The sequence below is a fragment of the Coenobita brevimanus genome, chromosome 102 (genome assembly GCF_032717465.1).
Source record: "Coenobita brevimanus isolate Jiangsu-jjx chromosome 102, ASM3271746v2, whole genome shotgun sequence".
In the NCBI taxonomy this organism is placed as follows: domain Eukaryota; kingdom Metazoa; phylum Arthropoda; class Malacostraca; order Decapoda; family Coenobitidae; genus Coenobita; species Coenobita brevimanus.
In genome coordinates, this window is record NC_137055.1 from 2,995,825 (window position 1) to 3,008,205 (window position 12,381).

The 12,381-nt window shown below is 43.1% G+C and overlaps 1 protein-coding gene across 1 annotated transcript in view; it reads left to right on the forward strand.

The window, feature by feature from the left end:
• Positions 1-12,381, forward strand: part of LOC145415342 (monocarboxylate transporter 12-like) — an 85,493-nt gene that overhangs the window by 63,416 nt on the left and 9,696 nt on the right. The window contains exon 6 of the mRNA XM_080284618.1: positions 3,419-3,610. Coding sequence (XP_080140744.1) covers positions 3,419-3,610 — 192 coding nt within the window. The remainder of the gene's footprint in view (positions 1-3,418; positions 3,611-12,381) is intronic.

The window sequence follows — 12,381 nt, forward strand, 5'->3', positions numbered from 1 at the left end:
TGTAAGGCAAATTTTAAAAGCAAATTTTAAAACAGAAGGTACAGCCACATTCCTAAGCGGGGATAGACGAGGTGCTACCCAAAAGTTCCAGTAATTTGAATACTGTAGAGGAATAAGTTACCTTACCTCCTAGTTCTCACTGTCGTCTTCGAAGTAGTCCCCTCGGGCATGTATACAGTGGTCCCAGCGTTTTTTCCACGAGTCCATGCATCCCTGCAAGGCTTCAGGAATGATGGTCTTGACCACCTCCTGCGATTCTGTCTGGATCTCTTCAACTAAGTCAAATCGACGCCCTTTCAGTCGTAATTTTAGTTTAGGAAACAAGAAAGAGTTGCAGGGGGCAAGGCCAGGCGAATAGGGTGGGTGGGGAATGACTACCATGTTAGTTGAAACCAGGAACTGCTGGACAACAACTGATGTGTGGGCAGGGATGTTGTCATGATGCAGGACCCAGTCTTTGTTCTTCCACTGTTCTGGACATTTGCGGCGGATATTCTCCCTCAGACGCTGTAAAACTTCACAGTAAAACTTTCCGCTGACAGATTGACTGGTTGGGATGAATTCCTTGAGAACAATCCCTTGGATATCAAAGAAAATTATCAACATCAATTTGACATTGCTGTGAACTTGACGTGCTTTTTTCGGCCTCGGTGAATTGGGAGACTTCCGTTGTGATGACTGCTGCTCTGTCTCCAGGTCATAACCATAAACTCATGATTCATCACCAGTTATAACCTTGGAGATGAAGATGGCGTCATCTCTGACCTGATTCTTGAGCTCCCTGCAAACTGCAATGCGATGTGCCTTCTGCTCGTTACTCTGCAGTCTTGGCACAAATTCTCCAGGGATGCGTCTCATGCCCAACACATTCGACAAAATGCGTTGGACTCTCCCGTACGACAGTCCAACAATATCATAAACATCATGGATAGTTCGTCTACGATCTGCAAGGATAGCCTGACGAACATTTCCGATGTTTTCTGGTATTGTTGCCGTTGATGATCGTCCAGAACGGTCATCGTCTTTGACGGACGTTCGTCCTTCCTTGAACCACTTGTACTAGAGAAATGTTCTGCTTTGGGACATGGCATTGTCACCAAAGGTTTGCTGAAGCAACCAGTGAGTTTCTGCAGCCGTCTTGTTGATCCTGAAGCAGAACTTGATGCAGGTTCTTGTTCTGTAAGGTCCCCCATTGCAAAACCGCCAAACCACCTACACACCAAGTTACAACAGTAAGTGTAGCTCAACAACACGTCCGCTCACAGACACGGCCGAGGCCACACTGACGTATAAGGGGTGCTGCTGACTCCTAGTGTAACCATTATATAGGCATTATATAGGCATTAGTATAGATCTCATAAACACAAGGCACAGGAAGTAGTGTCTGCTGAGGAAATACAGTTTCTCACTAGGTATGTCAATTCATATAATGTATATCGACAACCTTGTTGTACCAGACCATCAAGAAACCTTAACCATATGATGTATCTCAAACTTCCTCGTAGTCCAGACGACCAAGAATTTCATGACGTATTCAAACACGTGGGGTAACCAGCCCTAGGCGGTTAGTCCATGTGAAAGGAAATCTGCCACACACACACATCCTCTCCAAGCTGTATATAATGACGGAGAGCTTCCCTTCAGATTAGAAGGGGTTGGAGAGTAGGCCAAATTATACGAAGATCAGAGAAAAGGATGAGAAGGAGTTGGAGAGAAGGCCCGTTAACATGAGGGCCAGATAGAGTGAGAATGGGTTGGAGAGCAGGCCCGAGAAAACAATCGGGGCGGAGGCAGGAGAAAGGGAGTAGGAGAGTGAGAGTAAAGTAGAAGGACAGTAGCTAGCACAAACTGCTACTAACTATAGACCATACGGGTCACGCCAAGCTCTTAACTTTTGTCCAAGTGTCTCACAATAAACTTCACTGACCCAACTCTGCCTGTTTCATCATCCCACTTAAAATGCGAAGAGAATAACGGAACAGAGAAGCCCTACACTGACTTCTACACGTCTCACCATTACTCTCTCCTAGCGACTCTCTCATCAACTATTCAACCAAATAACCTTTTCTCTACAGAAATAGTTAGAGTAGCGGCAAAAGGCAAAACTGCAAACGGTTGGCTCCTTCTGTTCAAATTACTAGAACTTTTGGGTAGCACCTCATACTTTCGTCTGTGTACAGTCAGAAACAATTATCTTCCTAGTTCCGTCTGAAGAAAACTAACAACTGGTGAAATACAATGAAAACCCCATCATTAAGAAGAGTGTCTCAGATGGTTTAATTTTTTCCGCATGTCTTCGTCACAGCGTTGGGGAGATACATGTCTGTCTGTGCTTTGGTGCCCTCTTGCAGCTGGTTGCGGAATTTTTTAGCCCTCTGTAACCATTCTGAACATTATCAGTAACAAAATTATGCACCATTACCGTTGTTGCCTATTATGTATGACTGGTGTTGAGTCTGATCATGTATGCACACATAAGTTCACATAGACACAAGCACACGTACATATGTACACAAACAAACGCCCATTTACACACACACACACACACACACACACACACTAAAAACACGAAAATGCTGATAAGGCAATGTAGAGAGTGTAACATTTATATATTCTGGAGATGATTAATGTTAGCCTTTAGTGGTAAAGGTCAACAACTTTTGAAATACATTCAACACGGAAGCATTTCATACATGGGTTATACAGTGCAAGCTTTGTACTTCTGCCATTACGTGTATTTCCCTTCCCCAAATGCCATATAGTGTATATGTAGAGCACTTGTTACGAGAAAGCATAGTACATGATAGAGACCATGAAACTTATGCATCACTGTCTTGTATTCTGCTTCCTTCCCTCCCTCTCACCATTAGAAAATATTGGGAACAAAAGTCGTGCCTCCTTTCATGATTTTCTCTATAAAATCTGAAAAGCAGCCTGTTGAATTTGTTGCAAACGACACAAGATTATATTTGGCCACAGATCAGTGTCATCAGTCTTGCTTTGAATTAAAGAACTAATGGACAGAAAAGCAAGAAAGGTTGTTGGACTCTTGTTGCTGAAGATAGTAAGTCACTGATCATAAAGGGTGGCATGAAAAATGTGCTGAACTTCAGCACCCTTTTCTGGACTGGATTTGGAAAGCAAATTGTATATCAGCATGGGACCAGGTCTACACGTTAAGTTTCCCCATGTCTGGATGACCATGTATATTTTCTTTCATTCTGTACTAACTAAACATAACCTAACCCTCAAGCTAACAACCAAACCAAATCCTAACCTAACCTACAGTATACTCAACTAACGTACATCTTCCTGCAATAGAAAAAGCGCCCATCGTGGCTATGTACAGGAGTCTGATTCCTTGATTCCCTAAGATAAAGTGTTTTCAGTCTCTGATTTATGTGTGCTGTCATTCCAGCCTTCAGTGTGGTGTGGGATTTAACCCTGATAACCTTGGCCCTTGCCTTGTGGGGTATGTCTGCTGGCATCTGCAACTCACTAGCCAATCTCATCGCCATCCACTACTTAGGGCAGCACCTCTTCGTTGACTACGTTAGTGTGGCGGGCGCCTTCACTAGCATCTGGTTCCTCCTGAACAGCTCCCTTTTTGGTGAGTCCTTGGCATCTGCACCTGTGCGACAATTCAAAGTATTTAAGGGTGTTACTGGAAGTGGGTCTGGGCACTGTGTAACACCACCTGTAGCAGTGTGTCCTGTACACTACACCTCAGTATCTTTTTGTATGCACTTGATGCAACTCACCTGGACAGTACAAGTAGCATACAAGAAAGAACCCAAGAAATAATACTTAATAATATATATATATATATATATATATATATATATATATATATATATATATATATTGGTAGAGTGTGCGTCTCGCACGCAGGTGAGCGAGGGTTTGCCTCCAGCCAGAGTTGTAAAAACTTTGGGAAGCGTTCACCAAGCCATTTGCTACTTTGGTGGATACAAGGGGTGCTGTGGTTGAACCATTGTCGCATACTAGTATGCTTGCACCCAGTCGGCTTAAGGCGGGCCGATTGCACTTGGTTCACAGATTACATACACATCCAAAGCCACTATAATACTACAATCACACTCACAAGCACTTCTCACCCTACATACAGTCTCTACCAGACAGCCTAAGCCACTGGGTAGAGATACATTGGCTGTACCGTCCCTGCTTCGGTAGGGATAGGCCGGTCCTGCAGTGGACCACAACGGCTGAAGATGATTATATATATATATATATATATATATATATATATATATATATATATATATATTTACACACGTGTGTGTCAGGGCTCCGTATTATAATAATCTAAGTCTACTAATACCAAGTCGGTTCACTTTTCGTCAGTGCGCAGGGAGGCGTGGCTTGTGTGACTCCAGTTGACTTAAGTAACAAAATGTATAAAAGCGCAGACTCAAATTAAACATTTATGATACGGGAAAATGAATAAGGGGAAGACGTGAGGACTCGTTTAAGCCTATAATATAGCAGTAGGTTCCCTCACACCCCTACACCTTCCCTTACACATTTCAGTCCCTTCCCTCACTTCTCCGGACTGAAAATGTGTCATGGTCTGATGAGTGGTGCAAGCATATACTCACCGTCATGGTCAGGAGTCAACTGAACACTGGGGTTTCATGCCAGAGCCAGACGACGTCACTCCGATGCCCCGCCCCCTGCACGAGCTTGGAGCTGTTTTAGAAGGAAGTGATCCGACTTGGTATTAGTAGACTTAGATAATAATACAAAATCATAATAGACAGGAACACAAATGTGTAATCTTAAAAGTAGTCAAGCTAGGTGGGAAAGGAAATGTGTCTGCGATTTCAGTGGGAAAGGAAATATGTCAGCAATAGTTAACCAAAGGAATCCCAGAGGGCACCGGAAGCGCTACACACATGCAAACACGCACAAGCTTCTAGAACCCATATCTACGGGTTATACACGTGACATGAGCCCTCCTAGACAAGAACAGAGGGTTTAGAAAACATTAGAGATTCAGAAGAGGGCTACCTGTAGAACAGAGAGGTTACTGAGAGAGGAAAGGAGAAGAGGGGTCTAGCGAGACAATATGGGAGGTAACAGTGGGACTCTATATTTCACTTGTGTGTGAGAGACTTTAGTTAATCTTTTCAAGACAATAAAATTATAAAATAGACCCATACTAATCTTTACCTCTCCTGTCATTGCATGACAAAGGGAACTAAGATTCCAAGTGTATAACTTACACATACCTGATCTACAAAACACACTACAAGAAGCTACGAAGTTACTACAAAAGATGGTGGCAGCACATGTACGGACCTTGTCTTCAAATCTACAGCGAATTTCTACAAAAGCAGGAGAGACTCTAACCAAGATCAGCTCCAGTTCTACAGTGAATTTCTACAAAAGCAGGCGAAACTGTAACCAATATCAGCTTCAGTTCCACATTTGATTCTACTGTACATTATCAAGATAGAAAACAAACAATACCTCTTACAACCAACAACTCACAACTCACAACCACCTGATCCCACCCTCCTCTCGACAACCGCCCCCTTACCCGCATCTCCAACACCACGCTGATGCAGGAGTGCAGAGGTCAAGACGACCCCAGCAAATACCGAAGCCCACATTCACAACCCATCTTACTCATCTTCTTCACTCAGGTTTCTCATCGCTACTCATTTGCTCACCACAGCTACCAGAGTGTGGGAAGTCGACGTTACTGTGTGAGTTTGCTGAGACAACGCCACGTCAATCAACGTGTGTCTGACACCACCACTCACCACCACTCACACTATTCCCACTGCGTAAAAATTAGTGAGTTACACAGTTATTTCATTTATACAATACACAGTGATAAACACAGTGGTAGACTAAACCCTTTACACACACACATAAAACGTGCTGTATAGTTACAACTTACGTACACATACCTACTTCAGTTATCTGCATAATTCAATCACTAAATACTTGCACCAACAATAAGTATTCTACACTGTATATATTCACTCATTTATTATAGCATTTATTTACTACCAACGAGTGTTACCATATATACCTACATAAAATACGTGTTTCATACATACAATTGGACATTATTACATCTACAGAGTAATAAAGAAAATATACTATCACAGTTACTCAGTGCGATTAAAAGAACTGTATTAAACATTTATTAATCAAAGCTACCTAGTGGAAAGAGACAAATTGTTACAAAAAAAAATGGCCAACACAAATGACGTTAGCAAGAATGAACATCTTCCACACAATCATGAAGACAAAGATTTCCACACAGTGCTGACACATATATTGCCCACGATAGGTACAAATGAACAACAAGTGAAAGTATATAGTTAATGTTGAATATATATATATATATATATATATATATATATATATATATATATATATATATATATATATATATTTTATGTTATGAATGTTATGCAAGTAAGAGATAGGATATTGGTAGTGAAAATTTTGGTTGGTGGAATGATAACTGCAATTATATCGGCATATGCTCCACAGGCAGGCTTGGATTAAGGAGAGAAGGATAGATTTTGGGATAACTTAATACGTTTGGTAGGTGGTATGCGGGATGATGAGATAGTGGTTTTGGGAGGGGACTTAAATGGTCATGTAGGTGAAGCAGTTCAAGGTTATGAGCTGCGGATGGTATAAGGAATGCGGAAGGGGAAAGGATACTCGAGTTTGGAGAGGCAACGAACATGATTGTGTGCAACACACATTTTAGGAAAAGAGAAAGTAGGTTAATTACGTAAGAGTCTGGGGGAAATAGCAGTCAGATAGATTATTTTCTGGTTAGGAGAGCGGACAGGAGGTTAGTGAGGGATGTTAAAGTTATAGGAAGTGAGGAGTGTGTGCAGCAGCACAAACTATTGATTTGTGATATGGTGCTTAAGGAACAAGTGATGAAAAAGAGGACTTATGAACCCAGGAGGAAAATATGGAAACTGGAAAACCAAGTAGTAAGGGATGCCTTCTACGAGTATAGTGAGATGAGGAGAGTGGTGGCTGAACAGGGAGCCGTAGACAAAGGCGTTAATGAACAGTACAGAGCCCTCAAGAAGAACCTCTTGAGAGTTACTGATGTAATATGCGGTTGGACAAGAGGACAACCAAGACATAAAGAACTTGGTGGTGGGATGATGGTGTAGAAGCTGCAGTTAAGGAGGAAAGAAGGCTTTTCCGGGAATGGAAGAAGGGTGGTAACAAGGAGGAATACTTGGCTGCCAAGCATAGGACTAGAAGAGAGGTATACAGGGCGAAGTCTGAGTCACAGAGACTTTTACTTGATAACCTAAATCATGGGGAAAGGAATAATATGTTATTTAAGGTGGCAAATCAGATGAAGAGGGATAAGCAGGGTATTATAGGTGAGCAGTCGTGAAGAACGATGAAGGAAGGGTAGCGGTGAACAGTGGGGATATTAAAAATGCATGGAGAGAGCATTATAAACGGTTGTTGAATGAGGAGTTTGATGAGACAGGGAAGGTTTAGAGCCAGTGAATCCAGTGTTTGGCCCTTGGCCTTTGCTTGACGCTGCTACTGTGAATGAGGCAATAGGCAGGATGCAGGTGGGGAAGGCAGCAGGTGTGTCGGGGTTCACAGCCGAAATGTTGAAGGCCTCAGGAGATATAGGGGTGAGGTTAGTCACTGACCTGATAAATATGAAATGAGTGTGTTGTCCCAGATGATTGGTTGAAGGGTGTAATTGTAAATGTGTATATAGAGAAGGGTGATGCCCTGGAAAGAGGATATTATAGAGGTATAAAGCTTAGATAATGAAGGTAATGGAGAGAGTTCTAGAAGGTATGATTAGAGAAAGAGTTAATATTGATGAGATGCAGTTTGGGTTTATGCCAGGCAGGGGGACCACTGATGACAGCTTCAGGAAAAATATACTGGGAAGAAAAGGGATCTGTATTTTGTTTTTGTTGATTTGGAAAAGGCCTTTGACAGACTCCCTATTGAGATCGTGAAGTGGGCAATGAGAAAGCTTGGCTTGGAGGAGTGGCTGGTTAGGGTGGTTATGGCCATGTATGTGGGTCCTCGCACCCAGGTAAGAGTGAATGGAGATTTGAGTGATGAGTTTTCCGCGAATGTTGGTGTGCATCAGGGGTCAGTTTTGAGCCCCTTGTTGTTTATCTTGGTACTTGAAGCCCTCTCACAGGACTTCAGAAACGGACTCCCGTGGGAGATGTTGTATGCTGATGATTTGGTGTTTATTGCAGAGAACGAAAGGGAGGCGGAGGAAAGATTTAGGAAGTGGAGAGATGGTATGGGGCTTAAGGGCTTAAGGGTAAATGCAGATAAAACAAAAGTGATGATATCTAGGGTTGATGGCGGTACTGTCAAAGACGAGGGAGAGTGGCCATGTGCAGTTTGCCACAAGGGCGTGGGAAGTAATTTCATCTTGTGTAGTGTTTGTGATAAATGGGTGCACAAGAGATGTAGTGGTATCAGAGGTAGACTGCGAGATAATGCTGATTTTATGTGTGCGGCGTGTCGGGGAGAGCAGGTGGAGATTGTCAGGTGTGAAAGGATTGAACTTGCTGGTGAGTCTCTTGAGTGTGTGGAAGAGTTTTGTTTTTTGGGAGACATGCAGTGTGCTGGAGGTGGCGTTGGAACTAGCTCCGTGGCTAGGGTGAGATGTGGTTGGAAGAAGTTGAGGGAGCTGTTGCCTCTCCTGACATTGAGAGGACTCTCCGTACGTGCTAAAGGGTCTTTGTATGCAGCATGTGTTAGGAGTGTAATGCTGTATTGTAGTGAAACCTGGCCAGTAAAGGAGGAGGATATTCGCAGGCTTAGATGTACAGAAATGACAATGATTAGGTGGATGTGCAGTGCCTCCCTGCGTGCAAGGCCTGGGGGGGGGGGACTGGATTTACGATGGAAGAATTGAGATGTAAGATGGAACTGGAGTGTATTGGTGTTGTGATGGGATGTAGATTCAGATGATTTGGGCATATGAAGAGGATGGGGGATGATAATTGGGTGCAGAAGGTGAAAAGTGTTAATATTTGGGGTGGGGTTGTGAGAGGTAGGCCGAGAAAGACGTGGGCCGAGGTCATTAAGTGTGACTTCAGGGTTAAGGGACTGAACAGGGAAGCTGCAATAGATCGTGCAGCATGGGGAGCCGCCATTAGCTGATCAAGGCCGATGCATGCAAGCATGTTGGAGCTTTCAAAAAAGAAAACTATAGAAAATAACGGAACATGGGGCTATATAATATCTATCTATCTATCTATTGCCAGACGCCTCAATCCCGTTTGGGGAGGCCACAAACAAATCGCCTCCACGTCGTCCTGTCCCCCGCCATTTCACTGCCCTGCTCCCAACTCACCCCCCCCTCATATACCTCTCCACCCTATCCCTTCATTTCATCCTCGGCCTCCCCCTCCATCTTCCCCCCTCCACCTCACTCACATACACTCTCTTCGTCAGTCTTTCACCCTCCATCCTCTCCACATGGCCAAACCACCTCAGTGTGTTCCTCATAACACTTCCTATCACATCCACATCCACACCACAACGCTTCTTTATATCCTCATTCGTCAGCCTGTCTCTCCATGTGACTCCACAGGCTCCTCTTAAATAACTCATTTCCACTGCTCTCACTCTTGACTTGTGTCCTTCCAACAACGTCCAAGCTTCACTTCCATACGTTAGAGTTGGTATCACAATACTGTCATGTAGTAACTTTTTCACTTCCATGCTCACTTCCCTGTTTCTTATCACTGCTTTCAAAGAACCAGCAACCTTTCTTCCCTGCTGTACCCTTTCAAGCACTTCATCCTCCAAACCTCCATCCTTACTCATCACACTACCCAAGTACTTAAACGTACTCACATTTTCCAATTCCTCACCATCCAACCTCGCTGTACATTCACTGACTTCACCTCTCTTAAAGACCATCACTTTACTCTTCCCTACATTCACCTTTAAATTCTGTTTCTTGCACACTCTCCCAAACTCATCCACCAAGCCTTGCAGCTCCCCTTCGTCTTCACTCAACAACATAGTATCATCTGCAAACAACAGTACAGGGAGTTTCCAAACACTATCATCTCTCACCAGGGCCACTCCAACATCCACTACCCTACCTTGTACCTCTTTTATTACCCCATCCATGAACAGCTTGAATAACCATGGAGACATGACACATCCCTGTTTCAACCCAACCTCCAAAGAGAAAAATTCACTTAGTTCACCATCCACACGCACTGCAGCCTTAGCACCATCATACATACTCTTCACAGCATTCAACAACTTTCCATCTATTCCATATATTCTTAATACTTTCCACAATCCTTGTCTATCCACCCTGTCATATGGTTTCTCCAAATCCATGAAAGCCGCATACAACTTCTTTCCCTTGTCTAGAAACTTTTCCACTAAGGATCTAAGAATGAATATCTGATCTACACAACCTCTTCCCTTCCTAAAGCCTCCCTATTCTTTTCCAACTAATTTCTCTGTTCTTTCTCTAACTCTGTCAATAAGTATCCTACCATACACTTTTCCTATTATCCTAAGAAGACAAATGCCCCCATGATTACCACACACTTCTTTTCCCCCTTTTCTTTTGTACAAGGGAATAATTATACCTGACTTCCAATCCTCCGGGACTCTACCTTCCTCCCAGGCCATTTTTTTTTTTTTTTTTTTATGTGAGGAAGAAGGAACCAAAGGCAACGAGCCTGCACATCTTCCACATCCATTCTACTACTATCTCTCCCCCATGCTTCAGCATTTCACCACACACTCCATCAATTCCTGGGGCTTTCCCCAATTTAACTTTCTTCATTGCTTCCACAACTTCTATCCTACTGATTTCTTCCTGTCTTCTCACCTCCCTCCTTCTCCCGGCCATTCCCCAGCCACTTATACTCGCATTACTTCCATCCTGTATGTTCAACAATTCCTTAAAGTGCTCTCTCCATCTGCTTATTTTCTCTCCCTTCTCCACTAGTAATCTACCATTTTTATCTTTCACTCCCCTGCCAACCTCACTTCCACCCTGTCTTACTCTCTTCACCTCTTTCCAGAAGATTTTCTTACAGTCCCTCCACTTTACACTCAAATTCTTTCCAAATTCCTCATCTACTCTCTTCTTACTCTCTCTTACTAATCTTTTCACCTCTCTCTTTCTTTCTACATATAACTCTCTCTTCCGCCTCTCAACTTCTTCCACGCCCCTATTTCTCATCTATTCATTGTATGCTTTCTTCTTTTGTGCCACAGCCTGTCTCACCTCTTCAGTCCACCACGCTGTTCCTTGCACCCCCCCCTCCGTCTTCTCTTCCTCCTACACACCACATGACATGCTACACATATTTCTTCTGTAAATATCCTGCACACACCTTCCACGTCCCCCATCTGCTCCAATTCATATTTGCCCAATCGTTCCTCCACTTCTCTCTTATACTCTGCCTTTTTCTCATCCACTTCTAACCTTTCCACTCTCCTACAACTACTCCTTCCTCTCGTCTTTCCCTTCTTCTATTCCTCCATCTTACTTGTATCCTAATTCTGGCCACCACCAAGTAGTGGTCAGAAAGTCCACTCCCCCAGCCTCTATAAGCTCTTGCATCCATTACACATCTTCGCATCCTTTCATCCACACACACATAATCAATCATTGCCTTCCTTTCATTCAGTTCACCACCCACCCTTCTCATCACTCGCCATGTATACCTGTGGATCATTTTATGCCTGAAGAGGGTATTGGCTATCACCAACCCCCTCCTGGCACAAATGTCCACTAACGCACTCCCATTCTCATCTATCTCAGCAGGCACACCCCACTCACCAACTATTCCATCCACCTTCACATTCCCTACTTTACCATTCATATCACCGATCAAAAACACTCTCTCATTCCTTCCAAACTTTTCCATGCACACTTCTGTGCAATATAAACTAAGCCTTTAAAAAAAGGTCCCAAGGGAATTAGCCAGCAATTATGCAACCTCGGACTTCACCGAAAAAGCATACAAAAACAAAGAAAAACAAAACCATAGAAAATCAATACATACAAAACTACTGTAAGACTGCATAACAAACAAATGAAAATATGTGTAAGTGTTAGTACAAATGCCACAATACAACATAAACTCCTTCTATAAGTGAAACAAAGAGCAAGTTATTGTTCTGCATGAGCCAGTGGCGAGGCACATCATCACTATCATCAACCGCAGCATGACTGGATTAGCGATGTCAGGACTGCAGTTACTACAATATTACTGCAATCACTACAATTATGTAATGACAAATGACTTCATTACCACAATTATGTTACAGTCGCCACAATTATGTAACTACAAACGATATATAACAATTACAATACAA